Genomic DNA, 26,311 nt, shown 5'->3' with positions numbered 1-26,311 from the left:
TCTATTTAAAATGTTCACCGTTCTCAATGAATATTTTCTGCATACATACCATTGTTTTGACTATTTATTCAAATAACATTTAAAAATATAGCAGTGTTTAATTTTATCACACTATAAAAGCTAACTTAAGATTCTTAATTATCCTTGAAAATAGAAGGGAGATATGTGGGATAGAGGAAGGGTATGAGGGGAAGAGAGAAGGAATGGGACAAAGGAAGAGTGGTGGAATGAATCTGACCTAATTTTCCTTTGTACCTATATGAATACACTACAGTGAATCACAACTTTATGTATATCCAAGAGACGGTAGTTAAAAAAAAACTAAAAAGAGAAGAAAGATGAATAGAATAGAGGAAAGTGAATAGGGAGGATGGAAGGAAAAGAGGAAGTACTGGGGACTAAATTAGAGCAAATTATATTCCATCCTTGTATAATTATGACAAAATGAACCATAATATTATGTATAACTAAAATGAACTAATAAAAAATAAAATGACAAAAGATATTCTGATTTATATAAAAGGAAATAGCTAAGGGAGAAACTGGCAGTTTTCTGGGCATTCTTTTGCAAAGACCCCTGGGTCTTCTTACATGTTCACTTCCCCTTTTGTAATCTTCTATATTCCCTTCTTTGGAATAATGGAAACCCTTGACCTTTCTTCGAGATGCCACCTTTGGCTGAGTCTCCATAGAGATATTCCTTTAAGTACTGAACATACAAAAGGGGTGCAATTTTATCAAATTTTTGTTATTTGGTAATAATTTATTTGGTTGGCTATTCATTTCTGTTCGTGTGTCTTTTATTCTCATTTCAAAAAGACTTACTGTCAGTGTCCATTCTACATCAGATGTTTTGCTAGGCTATAGGCCTTAGAAGTGAGCAAGGCCACATCTCTGCCTTTCTCACTCAGAGCCTAGAAGAGCAGATAGAAACGTAAAAAAAAAAAAAAAAAGAAACAACTGATTACTGCTGGAGAATGCTAGTAACCAAATCATTATTTTTTAAAATTGTCAAAGTACAATACAAACATTTATCTTCCTTATCCCATATGAATAGTACACTGGGTACTCAAATAGTACACTGGGTATCCTCCCTATCCCATAAGAATATACAAAGATTATTTTCTCATATTTTCCAGATAAAAAAAGGAAAATGGAATGATAGAAATTTGCAATTAGCACATTGCAACTTCTAGCAAGTAATCATTAACAGCTGCTAAAATTATACACAAAAGAGAAAACAAGGTATTATGTGTCTCCTGATGATAGAAGAATACACTAACATATATGAAGCAGTCTTGAAAAAAAAAGCCAAACCTGATTATGATCGGATAGGTAGGTCACTAGCCACATTCAGTAGGTAGTCACTAGCTACTTATGGATACTGAGCCCTTGGAATATAGCTAAGATGACTTAAGATGTGCTGTGGAAACACATTTTTATATTGATTGCATGTTGAAATGACAATAGCAATTTTATTACAGTTATGTACGAAGTAACCATCGAGGAAACTGGGTATAATATACAGGGAAACTTGGTTACTTTATAACTTATTGAAAAAAAAGGGAAAGAATTTGAGAGATAAATTATCCAAATGCAATGTGTGGCTCTCATTTCAATTCTCATTTAAAACAAAACAAGAAAATAACAAATTTTGACTGTATGAGAGAAAAAATTTTAATACTTACTGAACATTCAATATTTTGCAACTACTGATTTTTTTTCACAATAGTAGTACCCTGGTTACTTATGAAGAGTTAACCCATATCTTCTTGAGATACATTTTTTTCAGTACTTAAGAACTTTTGTAGCTCTCTGCTTTCCCATCTGTTTCTTTTTATTATAATTATTAGCACATATTAATGGTACAATCTTTTTTGAGACACTTCCTGAAATATTTATGAATAAAGTGACATATGCCTAATTGTCACTTTATTGTAGTTCGCAGTGGGTTTATATGCCTAAGATCTGCTTCAAAATAATGGGGGAAGAAGAGGAGGCATAGATGTAATAAGCCTGGCTATGAATTGATGACTGTTGATCTCTGATGAATACATGAGTATTTATTACAACATTCTGTCTACTTTTGTAAATGTTCAATGTTTTCCATGATAAAAAGGTTTTAAAAATAGCCAAAAGATATGGGCAATTTCTTAAAGGGTATTATTAATGTGGGTGCCTTTGACATTTAAAATATAATGGTGTGCATTATTTATAATTGACCCTTGGACTCAACTTAATTTTGAACAAAACTAATTTTAAAGTAGTCACTTAATGCTTACTATGTATAAGGCACTAGGGTTAAAAATGTCCTACCCTGTGTACATCATTCTGCTTCTGAACTGCTGGAAAATCGCCTCCAATAGGTGCCTGCCTGCTTAATTCATCATCTTTCAGCTGGAGCCACACCAGCAGTTCCTGAAGGGAGAGGTGCAGACGCTTCCATTGGTCAGAACTGGCTTCCAAATGGGACCTGAAAAATAATAGGGGAAAATTATGTCAGAATATTCTAGAAATATAATTGATGATTCTAACAATTCATTTTTATTGGTTGGTTATTTCCATAGTGTATAAACCTACTGTGAACTTCATAGTAGAATTCACTAAAAATCTGACTTCCCGTTTTTGAGAGCCATCATATAGGGTGGGAGGGTATTTTGGTGGCAATTTTGAGGAAAGGCAGTAGTCAGCCATTTATCTGTTTTCACATTTATAATCTCAAGACTTGGGGCATGGCATATACACTGGAATTGATCACTTTTTCCATCCCTATTATAGTCAATAATTCTTAATGTTTCTGGTAGAAAAAAAAATGGATCCAGTGACTAATAAAAAACCCCTCCATATTCATGTGACTCGTGCTCATACTGGAATTCTTTCTACTTTGAGAAATGGAAAGGTCTCTCCCCACAATTTGACTTTTCCATTTCTACACCCTAGGCAGCCTTTTCCATTGACTCCTTCCGTCTGGCGTCTGTTCCTTTCTGCTCCTCTTCCATATGCTTCTCCTTTGCCTCTACCCTTCTTTATTCCTGTGCACCTGGGATTTGTTTTCACCAAGTTCCGACATTTTCTGCTTCATTTCCCTTGTGTAAAATGTACTGAGACAACAACTCACGTGGAAGAGGAAAATCAGACGTTTGTCTGAAAGCTTCTCCCAAACATGAATAATTAAGGCAGTAGACTGAGTGCTTTACCGTCGACTGTATTTAGAACATGTAAATCCTTAGAAGCCATTTAAGAATATACAATGAATGATCTGTGCTATAAAATCCACATTTCACTTGAGGATGAGAAGCTAAATTAATAAAATAAATCATCATCAAAAAAACAAAGAGGAAAGACAGGATGTTAGCAAAACTTTATCCTCAGGAAAATCTGGAATTTGCTGCGTCACTCTCGTATTACCAGCAAGCACTAATTAATTCATAAAATTAATGCTGCCTATAATATAAATATAATAAACTCTCCAATGCTGCAAAGTTTGAAATGTAAAGTAAACCAGCCAGGTAGAACAACATTTCCCTTGGCCATTTGATAACGTGGCTTAACATATCAAATACAATTCTCCTTCTGGTCTCAGTCTGAAAGAATCACCAAAGAGTACCTATTACTGAAATTAAATTGTTTCAAACATTCTGAAGGCTAATATGAAAGTCTTAAAAATGTGCAAATACAATGACCTGCAAGCTTAAGTTTGAGGAATTCATACTAAGAAAGTAACTGGAAAATCTTACCAAGATATAATAGAAAAATTTTTATTTATAGCATCATTGGTGGCTGTTATAAAGTAGAAATAAACTGAAATATTCAATATTAGGGAATTGGTTACACACATCATGATGAATTCATACAGTGAAATGCTATGCAGTGTTCCATATAATAATATAGGTAAATATTTATGGATATGGAAAAGATCATGTCAGTTATAAAAATGAATATAATCTGGTAAATGGATAGAACTAGAGGCTATCATAATAAGTGAAATAAATCAATCACCCCCAAACCAAAGGCCAAATGTTCTCTCTGATATGTTAATGCTGACTCACAATAGATGGGGTTGCGGGAGAGGAGTGGAGGTTTACCTGATTGAACAGGGGTGGGGGTGGGGGGAAGGGAGCCATATGGGAATGAGAAAGATAGTAGAATGAATCAGACATAACTTTCCTATGTTCATATATGAATACACAACCAGTGTAACTCCATATCATGTAAAACAACAAGAATGGAAAGTTATACTCCATGTATGTATAATATGTCAAAATTTATTCTACTGTCAAGTATAACTAAAATGAACAAATAAAAAATTACCAAAAATAAATAAATCAAAGCTAAGAAATACCATTAAAATGAATATAATCTATTTTTCTATTTTTTCTAAAATGTTTATGTGTGTGCGTATTTGTGTGTACATGCTTAACAATGCATGAAAAATTCTGGAATGAAAACCATGTTATCCCTCAGAGATGGATTTACAAGTGATCTGTTTCTTCATGTTTATCCAAATCATCAGAATTTTCTTTCTATAATGCATAATAAAAACATCATATTCAGAAAAAAATGATAACTTCTATCAAAAAAGAGAAATCGAGTTGTTAAAGATTCCAAGGGTATTATTATCTAATCAGTGAATCATGACACACCTAAGTATCATGAATAGTGCATGCAGACTACAGTGTGGAGATAATTCTCTTATGTTTCTATTCCTCCTTTCCATTTTAATTATCACTTTTCTGTGATAAACCTAAGTGAGAATTCCCTATGCAAAATTTTAGCTGTTTAATGACATTTAATGAGTACTGGTTGCAAGTATTCCCTGGGGTGTCTAGAATTTTTTTTTTTAAAGAGAGAGGAGAGAGAGAGAGAGAGAGAGAGAGAGAGAGAGAGAGAGAGAGAGAGAGAATTTTTAATATTTATTTTTTAGTTCTCGGCAGACACAACATCTTTGTTGGTATGTGGTGCTGAGGATCGAACCCGGGCCGCACGCATGCCAGGCGAGCGCGCTACCGCTGAGCCACATCTCCAGCCCTGGGGTGTCTAGAATTTTAACTTGGGCCCCTTGAGGTCCAAAGAGGCTTTCTAGCAAGACAGTTTGAAAGGTAGGAAGAGAGAGGCACAGTCCAGACATGGAAAAGTAGCCAATGGTAGAAGAGAAACTGATTAAATAAGTATTTAAGTGTTTCTAAGTTCCAGTGAAGCATTAATTAGTAGGAAGAGGGGAAGAAAAGGAAGAATAAAAGAAACCTAATGCTTGGATTCCCTTTATCTGTAGAAGAAACAAATACTGACTTCTAAGAGAGGATTTGGTGAAGGGCAGGCTGCCCATGGTGAGACCATAAGCTGCTGCTTTTTTAAAATAAGGAAGTGCTACAACTTCAGTTCTAGGTTAAATGGTGCTGACTAATTATTAGTGGATCAATGAACCCCTTTGTGTTTCTTAAAAGGGAAAAATAACTAAAAGACTTAGGGAATCCAGTTTTAAAGATCTAATGGTAACTTAATAGCATGATATAATAAGGCTCTAAGAAGTCAGGGACAGAGGACAGTCAAGAGACTTCACAGAATAGAAGCAGAAGGACCTGGAACACCAAAAGATAAAAAGCTCTCAGTTATCTGAGTGAGGGGACTTTTCCTAAGGTGTGAAGTTAGGTAAAATTGCAGAATGTTTGATCATCCTAACTACATATCAAATGACTGTTTCTTTGCTTTCCCTCCTAAGGCACAAGAGTATAAGAAAAGTTCTGACATGAGGACAAAAATCTATGCAAAGGACAGGGGACAGTGGTTAAGGGCTGGAGAAGAGAAAGCCAGTTAGACAATGGTTCCCACCTTAATATATAACAAGGTACTCAGTCTAACACTGTGATTCTTAAACTTTAGTGTGCATAAAAAAACTTTAGAAGCTTGTTTAGATTCCAGATTCCTAGATCCCACCTCCAGAATTTCAGTATTTTTAACAAAACTCTATACTTTCAACAGGAACCTTCACAACTCTGCAGGTGAGCTCCAGGACCACTGTTTAAGAACTTTTGAAAGTATTCGTGATAAAATGTGATTTGTTCTCAACAGGGCAAAGGTGATATTTGTTAGTTACATGATTTTAAAGGAGATCTAAGTGTAATGAAACACTGAGAGCTCATTAAATATTTTCTTTGACCATGTTAAGCTTGTAAAATGTTTTTAAGACATATTTCTAGTACATTTGTTGGAAGCAGCTGCTCTATCCTTATTTTTGTGAGTGTATACTGAATATTTCAAAATGATTTACCTATGTTTGTGTTGGGAATGTCTCTTCCTGAAAAGGTTTCTTTGGATATGGAATGATTTTTTTTTGTATCAAAGGCTGTTACATCATAGGTTAAATATCTTATTTTGCAATTTGGAAGATGCAAGGGTAAAAAGACAATTGCTGAAGCACATAACTTGAGTGATCATATTTAGACATGGGAAATAGAAATTACAAGCCCAAAGGGGAGTGGGGGAAAGGGCATGGGGGTAGTAAAGATGGTGTAATGAGACTGATATCATTACCCTAGGTATATGTATGATTGCATGAATGGTGTGACCCTATTTTATGTACAACCAGAAAAAGTAAAGAATTGTGCTCCATTTGTGTACAATGTATTGAAGAACATTTTGCTGTCATGTATAATTGGCTGGAACAAATAAATACATTTTTTTAAAAAAATTACAAGCCATTCTAAGATGAGGAAATCAACTTACTGGCTTTAACTAAATATTCTGGATACCTGAGCAAAAACACTGTCTTTTAATTGTCACATATACTCTATTTATCCTTACTTATTCAACAGAAAATAAAAGAGGTGATTGAAGGGGCATACTTAGCTTCTATCCATTTTCTATTAATCTTTATTAGTGGAGACAAGAGCTTAGGGGCTACTAGCTTTTAACAAGGCAAGTGCTGATCTTTAAAAAGCAGATAATTTCCACAACTTGTAAGGTTTAGATAAAACCTTCAAGGTATGTTGGGATGTATTGCTTAGTCTTTAAATAACTCTTTGGGGACAGCACTCCAAGAATTATAGGGGCTGATAAAGTGATTGTTATTTCTCTAGATACAGATATTTCAAATGTGATTTGGTTGATGCCTATTTTGAAATCCTTAATAAAACTTTACTCTGAAAGGCACATATTCTTAAAGCAAAATGTGTTATATTGAATTCATTTTTCACTTTGACTTCTTTTATAAAACTAATGATATATCCCCATATATATTTGGTGCCTTGTGTAACAAAACAACACTTGAAAATACAGAAAGAAAAAGTACAAATTCAGAAATAATAAAGAATCACTGAAATTAAATGGGAGCTAAGAGGCTTTAAATAAAGAGAGAGAATTAAGCCTAAAGATAAATAAACCTTTTTTTTTTTCCAGATTGTCTTGAACTTCAACTTCCAACATAATTAACATTCCAAGAGTGAGAGAAAGAAGGTCAGAGATACTCAATGTCCAAGTTGCATTTTTCTCAAAAGTAGAAAGACTCTGCCTCTTTTTGTTCTTTCTTTGTTCTCCACTATAGAAAAAATTTTTAACTAATCTAACTTCTAATACCAAATACTTCCCAAGAGATGTACTGCTGCTGTGGATTATATAATGTTGGTGTTCTTGCCTCTCAAATTAATGTTCAAAAATTTATAAATGTGAATGTTTTATATAATATTTACAAGTTTTTCTTCCATATATAAAAATCTTAGAAAACATAAACTTTGCTCAAGTTATGTTGATAATATATGATTCTCATATTTAACAGTATTACAATAATCTGGAAAAAGTCTGGTAACAGTCTGAATTGAAATCTTTTTGAATTGTATTTATATAAAATATTAACTTGACCACTTCTCAAATCATTATCACTGACTACTTATTTCTCCTTATACCTCAAGGATAAGATGTGATATAATACATATGAAATGGATGGCATATACTTTTATTTTTTAAATATATTTTTAGTTGTAGATGGACAAGATACATTTTATTTATTTATTTATTTTTATTGTATGTGGTGCTGAGAATTGAACCCAATGCCTCACAGGTGCTAGGCAAGCACTCTACCACTGAGTCACAACCCCAGCCCTGGTATATACTTTTCTTGGATTAAATTGTGAGACAGGATTATATAATTAAAGTATTCTTTTTTACTGGAAGATGTCTTATTGACTTTTTCTTACATCCTGTATTTTAAATTAATCAATTTCATTTAAATATAGGAAAACAAAGGTAGAAAAATTCTATAATTTGGCCAGGTTCATAAAGGGAAAGTGCATAATTAAAAATAATAGCATTGTAGAACTGTAAGAGAACTTGACAAGATCACCTGTGTTTCTGGTTAAACCTTTTCATTTCAGTGAGGGATAGGATTGAAGTCTGAAGTAGTTAAGTGACTTTCTCAAGGTGGCATGCTAGGTAGCAGTTAAGTGACTTGTTTAAGGTGACATGCTAGTAGAAATGGAGCTAAGAAGAAAAGGAGCTTAATGACTAAGTCACTCAGCTGCTGGTCCAAGATTCTTTCTATTGTACCTTACTAATGAGGAATAATTGCTGAAAAGCAACAATTTAGAATTTGGAATTTCTTCATTCGTATAGTTTAGGTGGAGGAGCAAGAGAGCCTTTTGAAACAACTTATAAATACTTAAAGGAACTTGTTATCAAGTGAGTACATATGTATATATATACTTTTTCTTTCTTTTTGTCATATTGGGGATGGAATCCAGTGCCTTGGCAAGCCAGGCATATTACTTTACCACTGAGCTATACCTTAGACCCTCATGTGTAAATTAGGATTGTATTAGGAAGACCTGGTGAAAGAATATATATATATATATATATATATATATATATATATATATATATATAGAGAGAGAGAGAGAGAGAGAGAGAGAGAGAGAGAGAGAGAAATGTTCATTATGGAATTTGAGTCAAAATTTAGAGCATGATACAGGAAAATGGATGGAACTTGAGATTATCATGTTAAGCCAAATAACTTGAACTCAGAAGGTTGAAGGTCTTATGTTTTCTCTCATATAAGGAAGCTAGAGAGGAAAAAGAAAAACAAGGATTGGAATGGTTCTACTAAACATCAAAGGGAGATCGGTAGAGGAAAGGGACCAAGGGGTGAAAGGAATGGTGTGGGGTGGGGAGTGGGGGGGGGGGAATGCTCAAGAATGATATTGATCCAATTTTATTGTATGTATGTACGAATAGGTAACAGCAAATCCCATGCATATTTACAACCATAATGCACAAATAAAAATGTGGAAAAATTTTAGAGCATACATAGAGAGATGGTGTTGTGTTAAAACCAGGATATACACATATTCACATGAAAAAATAAGGAAATTGTTGGAAAGCAAGAAGGGGATTAGAAAGCAGAATCTACTTGGCTTAGAAAATCCAGTTGGGGCACTAGAATTCTGCTTGGTAAAAAGCACACTGGGGACAGGAGATGAACAGAGAATGAAAGGGGTTAGCAAAGGTTTATGTGACATAATTGGTAGAGAATGGTGTGTACACTAGATTCTAGTGACTAACTTCATGAGAGCCGTATTTTTTTTCTTCTGCTTCGTTCACTAATGCATCCCCAGTTCCTAGAAGAGTGCCTGATATGTAGTCGGCACTCATTAAGTATTTGTCAAATGAACAAATAAATGATTGAATGAGTACAATGTGTGCATGACAAGATTGTAGCTCTTGAATGAAAGAGTAATATGATGGAAAGTGTCTAGTTAGCATATTCTTGTAAATATTTAATGAATGGTCTAACTATGTATGTTAATCTATCAGTATGGTATGATATGAAGACTTGAATAAGAACCACAGGAAGAGAAAAGTTGTAGGGCCTAATGAAAATAAATGGAAGGAGAACATGGTATAGATCTAGAAATACAAGGATACCTCTACGGAGCCAATAGAGCACAAAAGGAAATTTCAAAATCATTTGGATTCAAATGATTTCTTTTTCATTAAAATTGGACACCTGTGAAATTAATGCTTTTATTTTGTGAAATATATAAATGGTTTAAGAATCCCTCAAAAACAATAAACCAACTGTAATTATTTAGTATGTTATAATTTGGAGAAACAAGGTTGTTTTTCCAGGGTATCTCTGGAACTACTTTTTAATTGTGGTGACTTTTCATAATAAAATAACCTCAGTGGAGTTACAGATGAGATTTCCCATGCAGGCTTATTAGTGCCATTAATGCTTTTGTATCTAACTCTTCCCAGTGTTCATTTATTCTTTTTCATAATCATCCTAAATTACTATCTCTACTGAGCTTCTTTGAACTGAACCTTGCCATTCACTAAGGACTGAGTGATATCCTATTTCAATCAAGTGTCAGGAATAAACTAAATTGCTTTTATGTGAAGAATTAGTTCTTTCTTTTTTTATAAGCTGATGCTTATAACACATTCTATATTATTAGAGAGGCCTATTTAAAAGCCAAAATCATTGATCTGAATATTTAAATTCTCAAATTTGCAGCACCTTAGATAAGCCAAGGTAACTGTTTTCTACTTGATTAATGACAGCAAGAATTAAACTGCAGGAGCTGGCATATGGGAAATTGCTGAGAATGAAGAGCCCATATTTTGGCTGACATGCTGTTTGCTGCTTTCAATTCTCCTTTTATTTCATCAAGTTCATATGAAGGAGAAAAAAGGCACTGAGTGATGTTCAGAACAGTTATAACACCTTGCTTTTTCTTTCCTGCAAAAAAAAGAATAACTTTCTTTTCTTTACCTACCAATATCTTTTCCATCTCACATGTTTCATTCCTTTTTAATGACAGATGTTATGAAAGTGGCCTTTGTCATTACACACTGTGACCTCTCTTAAGAGTTTAAGCTGTAGAAAATGAATGGAGCCTCCCCAGCTTTGAAAATGCCATTGCCATTATTGCCCCCACCTCATCACCAACACATGGGTAAAAAAAATCATGAACAGAATAGAGAGATAAAAACAAGTGGCTTGAAAGCTGGGGTATAAACTTGGGGGAAAAGCCTTATAAATAATAATAAATACTTTTCTACTCCCAGAAATCTGCTTCTCTATTTCATCTTTTCCATTGTGTATTTATCTTAAAAAGGTTTCTTGTGTACTCTGTGGGATAATATGATGATTAAGAACTCAGATGCTAAAGTCAGATACTCTGTGTTTAGATCTTGGATCTGTCACTTGCTAACTAAGTAATCTTGGGAAAGTTATAAACTCTCTATGCCTCATTTTCTTCAAATATAAAGAGAGCATAATAATGAAATCTATCTAGGTTTGCTGAGAGCATGAAATGGGTAAATAATGTGAAGCCCCTTTGGCATAGCATGTGTTAGCTGCTATCATTATAATTATTTTGTATTACGTGCAAAATTTTATAATAGTACTTTTGAATTAATAAAATGTCAGGGTTTTTCTCCTCCTTATACGAGTAGATACATTATATGCTGAAACTTTGGACAATTGGGAGAACTTTAAAGAAATCCTTCCTTTCTGTAATCTTATTTCCTAGAGGAATTGACTCCTCTCACTGTTTTGGTGCATTCTCTTGTAACTATTATTGAGTTCATTGTCCTTTTTACCTCTTTCTACCACCAATCCTTTTATATACAAAGACAAAATCATGAAATATCTCCAGAAAAAAGTAGATAAGGAAAAGCAATTGATCAGAAAGCAGGAAGCCTAACTTCTACTCCATGCCACTTGGTAGATTGTTTAGGTAACAGTAGGCATTTCACAGACCTGCTCTGCTCTCTTATCCCTTTACTGAACTATCTTAGCAAAATGGTATGGCAAAGAGCTTCTCTCTGCTTTCCTTACAATGATGTTTGGATCCATCCATCTCAAAAGAAAGCTGGTACATAGAATGAGGCAAAGTAGAAAGTAACAGGTGAGTATAGAATTAAAAGCTCAGTATACCCACGTAGGATGTGTTTTTAAAAAATCTAAGAGGAATCAAATGACAAAAAGCGGCTATATTCTCTAAGCTGCAGGAGCTATGGAGAGGGTTTCTCTAAACTGTTAATTATAATGAGTTCTGATATTTAAAGACTGTCCTCCGGTATGAATTTTGAGTAATGCCAAAGAAAGAATTCCATAATAAACATCCGTTAATTTTATCACTTTTTGTATAACCCTGTGATAAGCCAAGAGAGAACTCTATGAAATTAGAAGAGCTGTACTCCTCATTTAAATTCACTCTAATGTCTTAATATGCATCTCTCCTGTGGTTATAAAACATCACCATGTTAATCTAACCTGAACCCTCAAGTATCATCTCCATTCCAAGCAAATGAATGATTCATTTATTCAAAATAAAATGAATCATTCCAAAATTGGGTGATTTACATAAACATATGAGATATTAGCTACTTATGCTAAGAAAACGAGGAAAATTTTGTCATTTTAATTCATCTCTGGCTTTTTTGCTGCAATCTTTTCCTACCTAATGTTGAGAGACTTTTTCCGCAGCTCACTCCACTTGAAGTTCATGTTATCCAGACGTCTTTGTAACAGTGCCGCTTCATCAGAACCTTCCAGGGATCTCAGGATTTTTTGGCCATTTTCGTCTAGGTTGTGATAGATATCTGTATGAGCTTCGATTTCTCCTTGGAGGTCCTATGGGGCAGCAGGAAGAGGGATACATGCAGAATTATTGAATGAAAGAAACTAGCAGTGAATATGAATTTGGAGGACTACAAAAATAAACTATGAAAAAAAGAATAAACTATGAGTTCAAAAGACATTTTAATCAGTCCCATATGAGATGATATACCCCAAATCACTTTTCTTGGTATATTGTCTCGTGTTATTATGTAGATTGAAAATGAACATCTAATTAGGTGTAGTAAATTTATTCCTTGTCATTTTTAGTTGGAAAGTAATATATTTGTGACTTCACAAATTTCATAAGTTAAATCTTCTAGTCCATGGATAAAATATATTGTTTTATGGAAATGGTATAAAATAAAATTATATGGAAAAGTGCATCCCGGTGCCAATCATTTCACTAAAATATGAGTCAAGACATATTTTGCATTTACATAGTAATCTGTAAGGTAGACTCTGACTATAAAAGCATATAGAGATGAATAAACAAGGTTGTCCTTGGTCCACAGCACAAACACATTAATGGGACTCTATCAGAGAAGCGAGTCTTCTTGACAACACACGTTAAGTTCACCTTGGTGTTAGCGCATCATACATATGTTATAGCATCACACATTTATTAGCAAAATCTCCCATTTAAAAATGCCATCATATTTCTAGGCTTGAGAGGTGGAAAGTTCATAGGACCTTGGTAAAAGTTATGATAAGAGGTACACATTTAAGTTCATGTGTATAGACACAGATTAAGAAAATTATCATAGGAGAAGTATCTGACCTTTACATGGTATGTCTTCCTGTGTAACATTTTCAGCTTGAACCGGGGACTACAGCACTGATCCTGTTGCATAGCAATCCTGAGAAAACCCAGAAACTGAAAGTGCCCTGCTTTAAAATGCCAACTTTGCTTACATTCTGTTGACAGAATGAGTTTCAGAGCACAGGCCTCACCAGTCAATAATAATAAACGGCCACTTTGTACTCCTAGCTAAACGGTAGCCAGGCGTGTGGATGTGGGAGGGACCTCAAAGAGAGGAGGCCTGGAATATGCAACTGACAGTTTATATTAAACAGCCAACTTTTCTTATCATTTCGCCATTACAAGCCAGAGACATTATAAATTCATTTTATATATGTGTTTCCCTCCTTGTTCCCAGCAGTACAGTCAAAGCCAAAGGAACATTCCTTAGAGAGCTGCCGGGTACCAGCATTCCTTTCTGCCTACACAATGAATGGAGGCTTTGTACATTATCTGACTTGCTCTTAGAGATTTGTATGCTTCTGTTCAACAAGTTTGAAAATTCATTCTGAAGCTCCAAACAATTGGATTGATCTATGTAACTAGAAAAGTTTTCTTTTTTCTCTGTCTCTCACTCTTTCTAAAATTGAATTAAATTACTCTGCTAAAGTAAGGGAGAAAGTGGCAACAATAACATGTTAGAAATTCTGAAGAACTAGCTCACGTTTTCAGGCACAGCCTCTTAAGATGCAGAAGTTTGAGTGCTGCAGAAGTAAGGTAGTTGGGCAGTGAATGTCTCCTGTTACTATTTTTGGCAGCCAAAGTACCCTTGATGGACTCTGATGAGAGTTATATCCCATCCTCTTTGACTGGAAGGACTGGAAAGGGCATATGCATAGGACCACATCAGAAGTTGAAAGAAGGAAAATACTAAAGTAGACTTAGGAGCATGTATCTCCAACCCATTAAAACCAGGCTGGTTCTGGAAGGGTACAGACAGATTTTGAAACTAGCATATGTAGTAGGAAACTAGCATTGGGCTTCTTCAGAACAAAGTTGGGTCAAACATATATCCATTTTATTGCAGTTTTCTTCGTCTTTTTTAAAAAAATCTACATGGAATAACATGCTGGCTTTTGAGCAAAAGAGAAAATTGAGTTAATTCATCTAAGTAGTTCAGGAAAAATAAAAACCAGATCCAAGGTCCTGATAATTTCCTCTCTTGTCTCTTTTACTTTATTTTTTTGTTCTGATTTGTACACTACCTAAAATTTCTCCTCAGAGTATATATTTAGTGAATTAAAGTCAAATTTACAGTTGTTCAAGAAAATAAAGCTCCTATTTGGTTTTTGTGCAGTGCTGGGGATCAAACCCAGTGTTTTCATATGCTAAGCACTCATCCACCAAGCTACACCCCCACAGCCCCAGAGAGTAAAGTAGTTTGACTAATAAAATAAACATTATACAATATATGTTTATAAATGATTATACATTTGAATTTTTATATCCTGTATTGATAGCAGACACCCAGTCCTAATCATTAGTTTCTTAAGATTATGTATAACATGAAGCTATCAACACTTTATTGAATAAAAGAGGTCTTCTCAAGTGCAAATAGGATGTTGATTCATGAATTTGTTAATTTTCATCTTTGCCATGACTGTGTGTATCACACTGCATATAAACATTTTTGCTGTATCAATAAATAAATGAAAATAAAATTCATATACAAATATTTATCTAAGACTAATTGTCTAGTCTTAGCATCATGGAAATATAAGAATGCAAGTGACAGTTCTCTTTTCCTGAAGTCATGCATGTACTTTTTATTTGATCCATGCATATTATATTACTAACTAAATATCAATGAGAATTTCCTGCCAAATCTCATAGATACTGGGATAAAATTTTCTCCCTTAAGAAATGCAGAATTGGCTGAAGTAAAAAGTCTTAATATCGACAGAAAGGTAAGTATAATGCCAGTGTTAGTTTTCTAGGGCATCATGGTGGCTTGGAGCACCAAATGACATATGTACAGTGAAGAACTTCACAGGTTACAGTGCACTCATAAATGTAACACCCTGGCTGTTCCTCCCCTGGCTGTGTGAAGTATATCATATTCTTCCTGTTTTGCAGATGAGAGGTTCAGAGAAGTTTAACTGATTTGTTCAAAGTTTTCTATGTAGTAAATGTTAGAACTGGGAAGTGGATCCAGTTTTCTTGACTCCTGAATATCTTGGGCTATTTCTACCAATCGGTTTGCTGTGAGCATTGGATGTAATACATAGTAGTTACTGAAGCTGAACAAGGATACTATTAACAAGAGGGAAAAAAAAACTGTTGAGGGAGAAGCACACTGAAAGATAGCATTACTGATTTTGATAAAACATTTACCCACATGGATTGATTTATTCTGAGTGAAAAATGGAATCCTAACTACACTTTTTATTTCTCATTTTGCAATTGGACATCTGGGACCACCTGTGAGCAAAAACTGTCTGTATTGAAAAGGTCTTACTATAAAATATCTCTGCTGCCACAACACAAATTCTCCCATCAATGAGTCCTCTCTTTGTCTCTAATTGCCAAGAGAACCATGAGCTACACCAAGTAATGACCTGACACATCAGCATTAAGAGAGTTCGATCACATTCCTTTGGGATGCAGGCTGGTAGAGATCTGTCAAGCTACAGGATTCAGGTAGGTTTCCCTAAAAGACAGACAAGTACTGGTAAAGATTATGAGGGTCTCCTTCAAAGGTTACCCTACTGTAGTGGAGAATTTTCAGCACCAATATGCAGCATGAGTTCTAGGTGGGGAGGGGACATTGACAGGCCAGGTAGGAAGAAACATACATTTGCAGAAAACCACCATGATGACATTCATTTTAAGAGTAAACCTTACACTTAGAGACCACAAAAAAGCAGGAAGTTGGTATGGAGAGTCAAGTGGGGTCTTCAGAGAGTAGCCAACCTGGACATAGGACAATTTTCACAGAAAATTGTAGGTAGTTTTATTTCAAAAGATCACTCAGGATTTAGTTACTGTATTTATTGTATGCTATATATTTTTACTCTTTTTTTGTGATTGTATTAGTATTTGATAGGGAAAAGATATTTGTTATATAAACAACAAAAACTACTTCAGCAGCAGTAACAAATATAAGACTTACTATATACCAGGCATTGTCCAAAGAACCATATATGCATGAGCTCATTTAATCCTCTCAATCACCCTCTATGGTAAGCATAATTATTATCTTAATTTTCCATATAAGAGAAGAAAATTACAGAGAGATCAAGAAAACATATCCAACATTATATAGCTAATAAACTATGCAGTCAGTGTTGAATTGGGACAGTTGAACAGCAGGACTTGTGCTCTTAACAATTAAGCTTCCTTACCTCTGAGTTTCAGAGTTTTTGATGGCAATTTTGTGATTAATACTATTGTCATCTACATTTTAGTAAATTTAGTTCTGCCATGAGGCACTAAATATCATTGTTTCCAATACCCAAAGAGTAATGTTATAGTCTTATTAATATGGAGACTGTTAAACAGATTTGAAGTAGCAGCCAGAGACATATTCAAAACAATAAGAAGGAACATAAAATAATTGAGAAAATAAATACAAATGAAAAAATAATATATCCCCCCTGAAAACCAAAATATATAGCCTAAATTTCTGTACAATTTAGAAACAAGTTTTAGTGATGAGTGCCAGGAAAGTTTAGATATGAAGCAAATATTATGCTCACAGGGTAGCAGTTCAAAGAGTGCAGATTATCTTGTTTTCTGAAGGACTTTTACAAATCCCACACTTCCTTCTTCCCTGAGAGTCTAGCTTATGTCTGCTATAATTCCCCTTTCTAAACATTCAGGGAAAATTCATGTAAAAGTACAGTTAAATAGCCATGTACTTGAGTCTCCCTGTTCTCTTTCCCTTACTTGATGCTTAAATTTAAAAATTTTTAATCTTGTTGTCTTCACTAAATATTAGATAATAATACCTACATGCTGAGTTAGTTTGGATATTACATGGAATAATTTTTGTAAAATACTTTGAACAGAATCCAGAACACGAGTCTCTAATAAATAATAGCTAACACAGAGCTCACCACTTTGAGAGAATCCATGTGGAATTCAAGTAATGGAAATAGATTTCATGAAGTCATGGGACTCAGCTTGGTCTTTGAGGAATGAATGGAATTGAAAAACATGGAGAGCAGAAGATATTCCAGGTGGGAAGAATAGCATTGAAATGACATAAAGGTGGAATGATTTGGTTTATGAGCAGTGATAATAAATTACACAACCTGATTGGAATGGAAAATGAATGTTAGGGACAAACAGGTAGAATTCAGTCAAGTGCCTTAAAGTAAGTAGGATTAAAAGTCTTTTAGAAAGCTACTGAGAAAAGTACAAAGACAAAGATTATTGACTATTACATTTATTCTAACTCATTCAACAAGTAGAATGACCCAGAGTGTTCATAAGCAATAAGACAATTGGAGATGAATATGGAAAGGTATAAAAGTTTTACTAAAAGAAAGATAAATGGAGATAGTGACAATTAGTTACGTACACTTATTATGGCCCAAACCAATGGATGTGATAGTATTTCAAAATATCATGAATAACAATATCCACATATTGTTTTTAAATGTATATGGAATTATTTGTCTCAAAAAAGAGGAACTTAGTAAATTAATATAGCCATTATGGAAAACAGTATGGAGGTTCCTCAAAAAACTAGATATAGAACTACAATATGAGCCAGTAACTCATCTTCTGGAATATATCCAAAGGAAATAAAGTCAGTATGCTGAAGGCATATTGGCACTCCATTATCTATTGCAGAATTATTCACAATAGCTAAGGCATGGAAGCAATCTAAATTTCCCAACATGAGATGAATAGATAAAGAAAATATTCTATATATGTACATGATGGAATATTATTTGGCCATAAAAGTGAAACTGGCATAATTTGAGATAACATGAATGAACATGGAATACATTATGCTAAGTGAAATAAGTCAGGCACAGAAAGACAAGTATTACATGAACTCACTTATATGTGGAATCCAAAAAGTTGAACTCATGGAAGTAAAGAATACAATGGTGGTTACCAGGGGCTGGGGGAGGGCAGCACAGGGATGGAGGGGAAATGTTGATAAAAGAGAACAAAGTTTGTTAAATATGAAGAATAAACTTCAGTGACATATTTATTACACAAAATCATGACCATAATAAATAATAATGTATATTGCAAATTTTCTATAAGAGTAGATTTAAAATGTTTTCACCACAAAATGATAAGTATGTGAAGTGATCCATTTTTTAATTAGCCAATTTAATCATTTCACACTGTACACATATTAAAATATCACACTGTTTTCCATAAATGCATATAACTGTCAATTAAAAATAAATAAATGACTCCGCAATGAACAAAACTTCTCTATTTTGAATATAGCTGAGAAGTGAGGAAATAAATAGCATAGAAAGAATAAAAATAAGCAGCCAAATATCCCTACATTTTTAATATAGCCACACTACATTTAATTCTTTCTGAAAGCAGTGTATAAATAATTATAAGAATATTAGTTATTGCTTACTGATATTTTTTAACTAATTCAAGTAAGTAAATAGGGAATAAAGGTAATGATCTGATTTTCAGAATTTATAAAGTCAAAACCAGAAGATTTAAAACAGGAAAGAAACTATGCTTATGGGCTAAGCTGAGAGTAACAATAAGTTAACATCTAACAGAACCAGAAAGGCATAAAAGGAGATACATCCATCAGGGCCACACAGTGTGGAAACTGAAAGCCCTCCATGTATTACTGCCTTTGAAGGTATAGCCTAGCTTTACAGACAAGCAAAATAATTAATGATAATGATTTTCAATTTATCAGAAAAGGCAGATCTATGTTTTGTAAACTGTATTCAAGAAGAAATCAGTGTGTGTGAACCTCTTCAAATGTATTTTATACAACATAGGTACTTTGAAAAGTTGTTACTGTTTTAGAGAAGCTGAACAAAACAAAAACAAACATGAAAGTAAAACTCCCTTAGTTTGGTTATTCATTAAACACGGGCTTTAAATAGCTGAGGTTTTTGAATTCTACACAAACACACAAACACACACATTCCGTTACAAGAACAGAAGAATGGAAAAACTTGACAGTAAATCTTTAAAGATATATACAACAACTAAAAATAAAGAGCCAGGGCTTGCATCTTGTATGTCTCACATTTGTAATTTTTTTAAAGTGATTCATTTTTATTGCATGTTACAAAAGTATCAGTCTGTCATGGACTGGAAATTACAACTAGCAAAACAAAACAAAAGTATCCTTCCTAACAGATTTTTTGAGAAGTACCCAAATAAAGGAATTGGAAGCAGTCTTGGCCTTATAAGGACTCTAATCTAAGCACCAAAAGTTCCTAACTAGATCAGGAAATACACTTGGTTACAGATTCACAAGAGGGTGTGACTTTTTTTTTCTTTCTATTGTATATGTGGCCATTGCAGTACTTTAAAAAGCAGCAGAGTTGTCATCCCAAGAGAAACAAGAGTTAATTTGAGAACTGCTGTTTGGCTTGGAGCCTGGTTGCTCTAGGTAGATAAGGAGTGTGTTTTCAGGTCCACTGCATCGCAATGCATCTTAAACGAGCAGCCATGGATTTAGGAGTCCACAAGCTTTGCTTTAAAAATGGCTCTTATTAAAGTCCTCAGAGACTATTATCCTGCAGGGTTTGTTGTCTTTGCTTTCATATCTCATTCAAAAATTCTCACACTTAAGCACTAGAACAGCAGAGAGAAGGGATATGCTTTCCTGCCTCAGTACATTCCCAGGTGCAAAGCTTTATTTCAAAATCTAATCTTTAAAAATGCCTGGCCTAGGGTGGATTACCCCTGGAGGAAACTGAGCAAAATCCCATTTGTCAGACTGCCTTAAGCAATCCCAAACTCTGGTAACATCTGATACTTTCTCTCCCTGCTTGACCCTTTGGCTTACTCTCTTCTTCAAATTACTTTTTAAAATTGTAGGATTCATTTAAGTTATAACAGGTTGGGAGTAGGAAGAGAGGTATCTTCTCTTTTACATCTTGTTTTTCCTCCTTTTTTTCCTCTTGCAGTGAAAAAATTCTCTACACATTTATTCACCACACAAACATGCATTAAGTACCTATTTTATGCCCAAGATTTTGCTAGGAACTATAGAAACACAGATATTATAGGAAAGATGTGATCCTAGTTCTTACATGAACTTATTACTTCCTTCTTTACTTCTTCCCTCCTTCTCTCCCAATATCTACTGTAGTAGAAACCAAGTCTACTATGGTGGGAAAAAAAAACAAACAACAGACCTTCTCCTCTCTTGAAGTTCACAGAATAATAGAAAGGTGGAAGACAAATTAGCAATAACAGATAAATTAATGTTCAATAAAATAGGAAAGGCTCTGTTGGTAACAAATGTCAGACTATAGGGAGAATAATGGTATACACTTGGTGGTGAGGAGGTGCTCCTTGTTTATGGTGGTCAAGAAAGGATTATGTTTTTTTTTTTTAAATATGCTTTAGGGTTTTTTTTAGTTGTAGTTGGACACAATACCTTTATTTTTATGTGGTGCTGAAGAAAGAACCCAGCGCCCCACATGTGCTAGGTGAGCGCTCTACTGCTGAGCCACAATCCCAGCCCAAGAAAAGATTATGTTTTAACACAAAAATCAAATAACCCAATAAATAAATAGGCAAAGGGGGAACAAAGATAGTGGGCCAGAGGGAAGCAGCATTCTGTGTAGCTCCATGACCTGGGACTCAAGTAGTAAGAATACTGCTTCTCTGCGAGTGATATATTCCTGCCCCTGTGCCAGAATCACAGCCATTGTGCTTGTCCAGGGCTCCAGGCCTCAGCGTCAGAGTAGGTCTCCCAAATACTCACCCATGCAGGACTTCCAGGTACCAGAACAGGACCATCAGCACCTGCACAGAACTCTTGGCCACCCACCAGAGCAGAAATCACCAACAATGCCACTCCCATGTAGAACACTGGGCAGCTTCCCACACACAGGAACTCCAGCTGCCACTCCTGTGTGGACCCCCAACATGTGGCTTCCCCAGTCACTACCATCTTGGGACTCTACAGCAGCACATACAGTCCCCTATGCACAGTAGCCTGCCTGTACCTGAGAACTTAACACAGGCTCTGAATTTAGTCCACAGCCACACACTGCACACTACAGAGCTCATCTCTAAACGTATCGTCCAATGCAGTTGCTCAGCGCCCCCCACATGACCGACACTCCACTGCTGAAAGCAGGCACCTCCATCTTGGTCATTTTCATCACCATCTTCACAGGGGGGCAATACCCAGTTTGGAACTCTGGCTGACCAGGTACCCAGTTTCTAACTCCCCCCATCTCCCCAGCAGCCACTACCCTGGCACAGTGACACACTAGTTACCTTCACCATCTGGGGGCAGAAATACCAGCTACCAACAGACGACCCTACCAGGGAAGGAGGAAACATACGAATTTTCAACCAAAACAATCCTGTTTCCTCCTTCAATATATTCTTCCCCTCTCCCTCTCTATTTTCCCACCCTCACATCCCCAACATGTGAAACCAAGTACTTTACATGAATTAGGATTTTGAGGACTGGGACATCTGAATAGTATATTACAGCTGTGTTGTATATTCTTTTTTTTTATCCCACCAATTTCTACTATTTTAATATTTTTTAAAATTTTTCTTAATATATATGTGTGTTTGTTTTATGTACTTTACTATCTTCCCACTTACTTGTCTACCCCAAATTACTTCCTCTCCCTACTCCTCTTACTAACCTTCTTCTTTACACTTCTCTTTCACACTTCCTAAGATATAGTAACTTTATATCCTCACCTCCTGCCTCCTCAGCATATCATCCTACTCCCCACCCCCAATTCTTTGTCTACCATCAGAAACTGTAAACCATTTTAAAGACTTACTCAGAATATTGTAGATAATAATTGAATTAATAATTTCTGTACATTGTGACCAAACTGTAAACGTCTTAATAGCAAACATTTTTTAGGGTGTATATTGTTTATATTGGGATCTGATAACATTGTCCTTCCCTCAAAGGAGAGGTATTGGATCCCTACAGGGGCACTATAAGCCTAGAAGGTAAAAACAGGAACACCTAGGATCCACAGTGCTAGAAGGGAAGACACACAAGCAATATGAAAGGACAAGGGAAGAAAGTGCCCCAAACATATCAAAATACCACATTATTATAATCCATGGCCAGCCCAGTGGAAGAAATTACAGAAAAGGAGTTCAGGATGTACATGATTAAAATTTTCTGTGAATTAAAGGATGATATAAGAGAGAAAATACAGGCAGCAAAAGATCATTTTAACAAACAGCTACATAAACAAATACAGGAAGCAAAAGATTACTTCAATAGGGAGATAGAGGTTCTAAAAACAAACAAACAAACAAACAAACAGAAATCCTTGAAATGAAAGAAACAATAAATTAAATTAAAAGTTCAATTGAAAGCATCACCAACAGATTACACCACTGGGAAGACAGGACCTCAGACAATGAAGACAAAATATATAATCCTGAAAAGAATGTAGACCACACAGTGAAATGGTAAGAAACCATGAGCAGAACATTCAAGTAATATGGGATAGCATAAAAAGACCAAATTTAAGAGTTATTGGGATAGAGGAAGACATAGAGTTCCAAACCAAAGGAATGAACAATCTATTCAATGAAATAATATCAGAAAATTTTCTAAACATGAAGAATGAATTGGAAAACCAAATTCAAGAGGCTTATAGGATGCCAAATGTTCAAAATCACAACAGATCCACACCAAGTCACAATATAATGAAAATGTCTAACATACAGAATAAGGAGAGAATATTAAAGGCCACGAGAGAAAGGAATCAGATTACATATAGGGGGAAGCCAATTAGATTATGTGCAGATTTTTTTAACCCAGACCCTGAAAGCTAGAAGAACCTGGAACAACATATATCAAGCTCTGAAATAAAATTGATGTCAACCAAGAATCTTATATCAAGCAAAATTAAGCTTTAGATTTGATAAACCTTCCATGATAAACAAAAGTTAAAAGAATTTACAACTCAAAAGCCTACACTACAGAATATCCTCGGCAAAATAGTCCATGAAGAGGAATTGAAAAACAACAATGAAAATCAGCAGGGGGAGGGATTACAGAAAAAGAAAAACTAATCAAAGGAGAAACCAAGTCAAGTTAAATGCCAAAAATAAACAAAATACCTGGGAATACAAATCATGTCTCAATAATAACCCTGAACGTCAATAGCCTAAATTCACCAATCAAAAGTCATAGACTGGCAGATTAGATTTTAAAAAGACCCAACAATATGCTGCCTCCAAGAGACTCATCTCATAGGAAAAGTCATCCACAGACTGAAAGTGAAAGGTTGGGGAAAATCATACAATTCACATAGACTGCAAAAGCAAACAGGGGTTTCCATCCTCATATCAAATAAAGTAGACTTCAAGCCAAAGTTAAACAAAAGAGATAAAATAGGGAACCATACTGCTTAAGGGAACCATTCATCAACAAGACACAACAATAATAAATTTATACACCCCAAACAATAGAGCTTCTACGTTCATCAAACAAACTCTTCTCAAATTTGAGAGTCACATAGACCACAACACAATAATTCTGGGTGACTTTAACACACCTTTATCATCACTAGATAGATCTTTCAAACAAAAGCTGAACAAAGAAACTATAGAACTCAATAATACAATCAATAACTTAGACTTAACTGACATATATAGAATATTTCACCCTTCAAAGAGTGAATACACATCTTCTCAGCAGTATATGAATCCTTCTCTAAAATAGACCATATACTATGCCACAAAGCAACTCTTAACAAATATAAAAAGTAGAGATACTACCCTGCATTCTCTCAGATCATAATGGAATGAAATTAGAAATTAATGATAAAATAAAAAATAAAAGCTACTCCAACACCTGGAGACTAAATAATATGCTATGAATGAATAATGCGTTGCAAAAGTCATCAAGGAGAAGATTAGAAGATTCTTAGAGGTGAATGAGAGCACAGATACAAGGTACCGAAATCTCTGGGACACTATGAAGGCAGTACTAAGAGAAAAGTTTATTACATGAAGTTCATTCCATAAAAGAAAAAAAAAGTCAACAAAAATTGACTTAACATTACATCTTAAAGCCCTAGAAAAAGAAAAACAAGTCTACACCAGAAGCAGTAGAAGACAGGGAATAATTAAAATCAGAGCTGAAATCAATGAAATTGAAACAAAAGAAACAATTAAAAAAATTGACAGAACAAAAAGTTGGTTCTTTGAAAAAGTAAATAAAATTGACAGACCCTTAGCCATGCTAACAAAGAGGAGAGAGAAAACTCAAATTACTAACATATGTGATGAGAAAGGCAATTTCACAACAGACACTACAGAAATACAGAAGATAACTAGAAATTATTTTGAAAACTTGCACTCTAATAAAATAGAAAACATTGAAGGCATTGACAAATTTCTAGAGTCATATGATTTGTCCAAATTGAATCAGGATGATATACACAATTTAAACAGATCAATTTCAGGTGAAGAAATAGAAGCCTATCAAACAAGAAAAGCCTAGGATCAGATGGATACACAGCCAAGTTCTACAAGACCTTTGAAGAAGAACTAACACCAATACTCTTCAATTTATTTCAGGAAATAGAAAAAGAGGGAGTACTTCTAAACTCATTCTATGAGGCCAATATTACCCTGATTCCAAAACCAGGCAAAGACACATTGAAGAAAGAAAACTTCAGACCAATATCTCTAATGAACATAGAAGCAATAATTCTCAATAAAATTCTGGCAAATCAAAAAGATAGTGCACCATGATCAAGTGGGGTTCATTCCAGAGATGCAAGTTTGGTTCAACATATGGAAATCAATAAATGTAATTCATCACATTAATAGACTTAAAAATGAGAATCATATGATTATCTCATTAGACCCAGAAAAAGCATTCAACAAAATATAGCACTCCTTCATGTTCAAAACACTAGAAAACTAGGGATAACAGGAACATATCTCAACATTGTAAAAGCTATCTATGTTAAGCCCCAGGCCGACATCATTCTAAATGGAGAAAAATTGAAAGCATTCCCTTTAAAAACAGGAACAATACAGGATGCCCTCTTTCACCACTTCTATTTAACATAGTTCTTGAAACACTGGCCAGAACAATTAGACAAATTAAAGGGAACAGATAGCAAAAGAAGAACTCAAATTAGCACTATTTGCTGGTGATACAATTCTGTACCTAGACAACCAAAAAAATTCCACCAGAAAACCTCTAGAACTAGTAAATGAATTCAGCAAAGTAGCAGGATAAAAAACCAACTCCCATAAATCAAGGCATCTCTGTATATCAGTGACAAATCCTCTGAAAGGGAAACAAGGAAAACTACCCCATTTACAATAGCCTCAAAATAATTAAAATACTTGGAAATTAACCTAACAAAAGAGGTGAAAGACTACAATCAAAACTACAGAACGCTAAAGAAAGAAATTAAAGAAGACCATAGAAGATGAAAAGATCTCCCTTGGTTTTGGATAGGCAGAATTAATATTGTTAAAATGACCATACTACTAAAAGTGTTATACAGATTTAATGCAATTCCAATCAAAATCCCAATGACATTCCTCACAGAAATAGAAAAAGCATTCATGAAATTCATCTAGAAAAATGAGAGACCTAGAATAGCCAAAACAATCCTTAGCAGTAAGAATGAAGCAGGTGGCATCACTATACCAGGCGTTTAACTATACTATAGTAAAAAAAAAACAGCATGGTATTAGCACCAAAGTAGACTGGTAGACCAATGGTATAGAATAGA

The 26,311-nt window shown here is 34.6% G+C and overlaps 1 protein-coding gene across 3 annotated transcripts in view; it reads right to left on the bottom strand.

The window, feature by feature from the left end:
• Positions 1 to 26,311, bottom strand: part of Dmd (dystrophin) — a 2,014,880-nt gene that overhangs the window by 371,846 nt on the left and 1,616,723 nt on the right. For all 3 annotated transcript variants that reach the window (XM_077794046.1, XM_077794047.1, XM_077794048.1), the window contains 2 exons: positions 12,459 to 12,631; positions 2,317 to 2,473 (listed from right to left, as the gene is read on the bottom strand). In XM_077794046.1, the coding sequence (XP_077650172.1) occupies positions 2,317 to 2,473; positions 12,459 to 12,631 (330 nt within the window). The remainder of the gene's footprint in view (positions 1 to 2,316; positions 2,474 to 12,458; positions 12,632 to 26,311) is intronic.

This window comes from Urocitellus parryii, chromosome X (genome assembly GCF_045843805.1).
Source record: "Urocitellus parryii isolate mUroPar1 chromosome X, mUroPar1.hap1, whole genome shotgun sequence".
In the NCBI taxonomy this organism is placed as follows: domain Eukaryota; kingdom Metazoa; phylum Chordata; class Mammalia; order Rodentia; family Sciuridae; genus Urocitellus; species Urocitellus parryii.
Note: the sequence above shows the minus strand (reverse complement) of the source record. Positions and strands in the feature narration are given on the sequence as shown.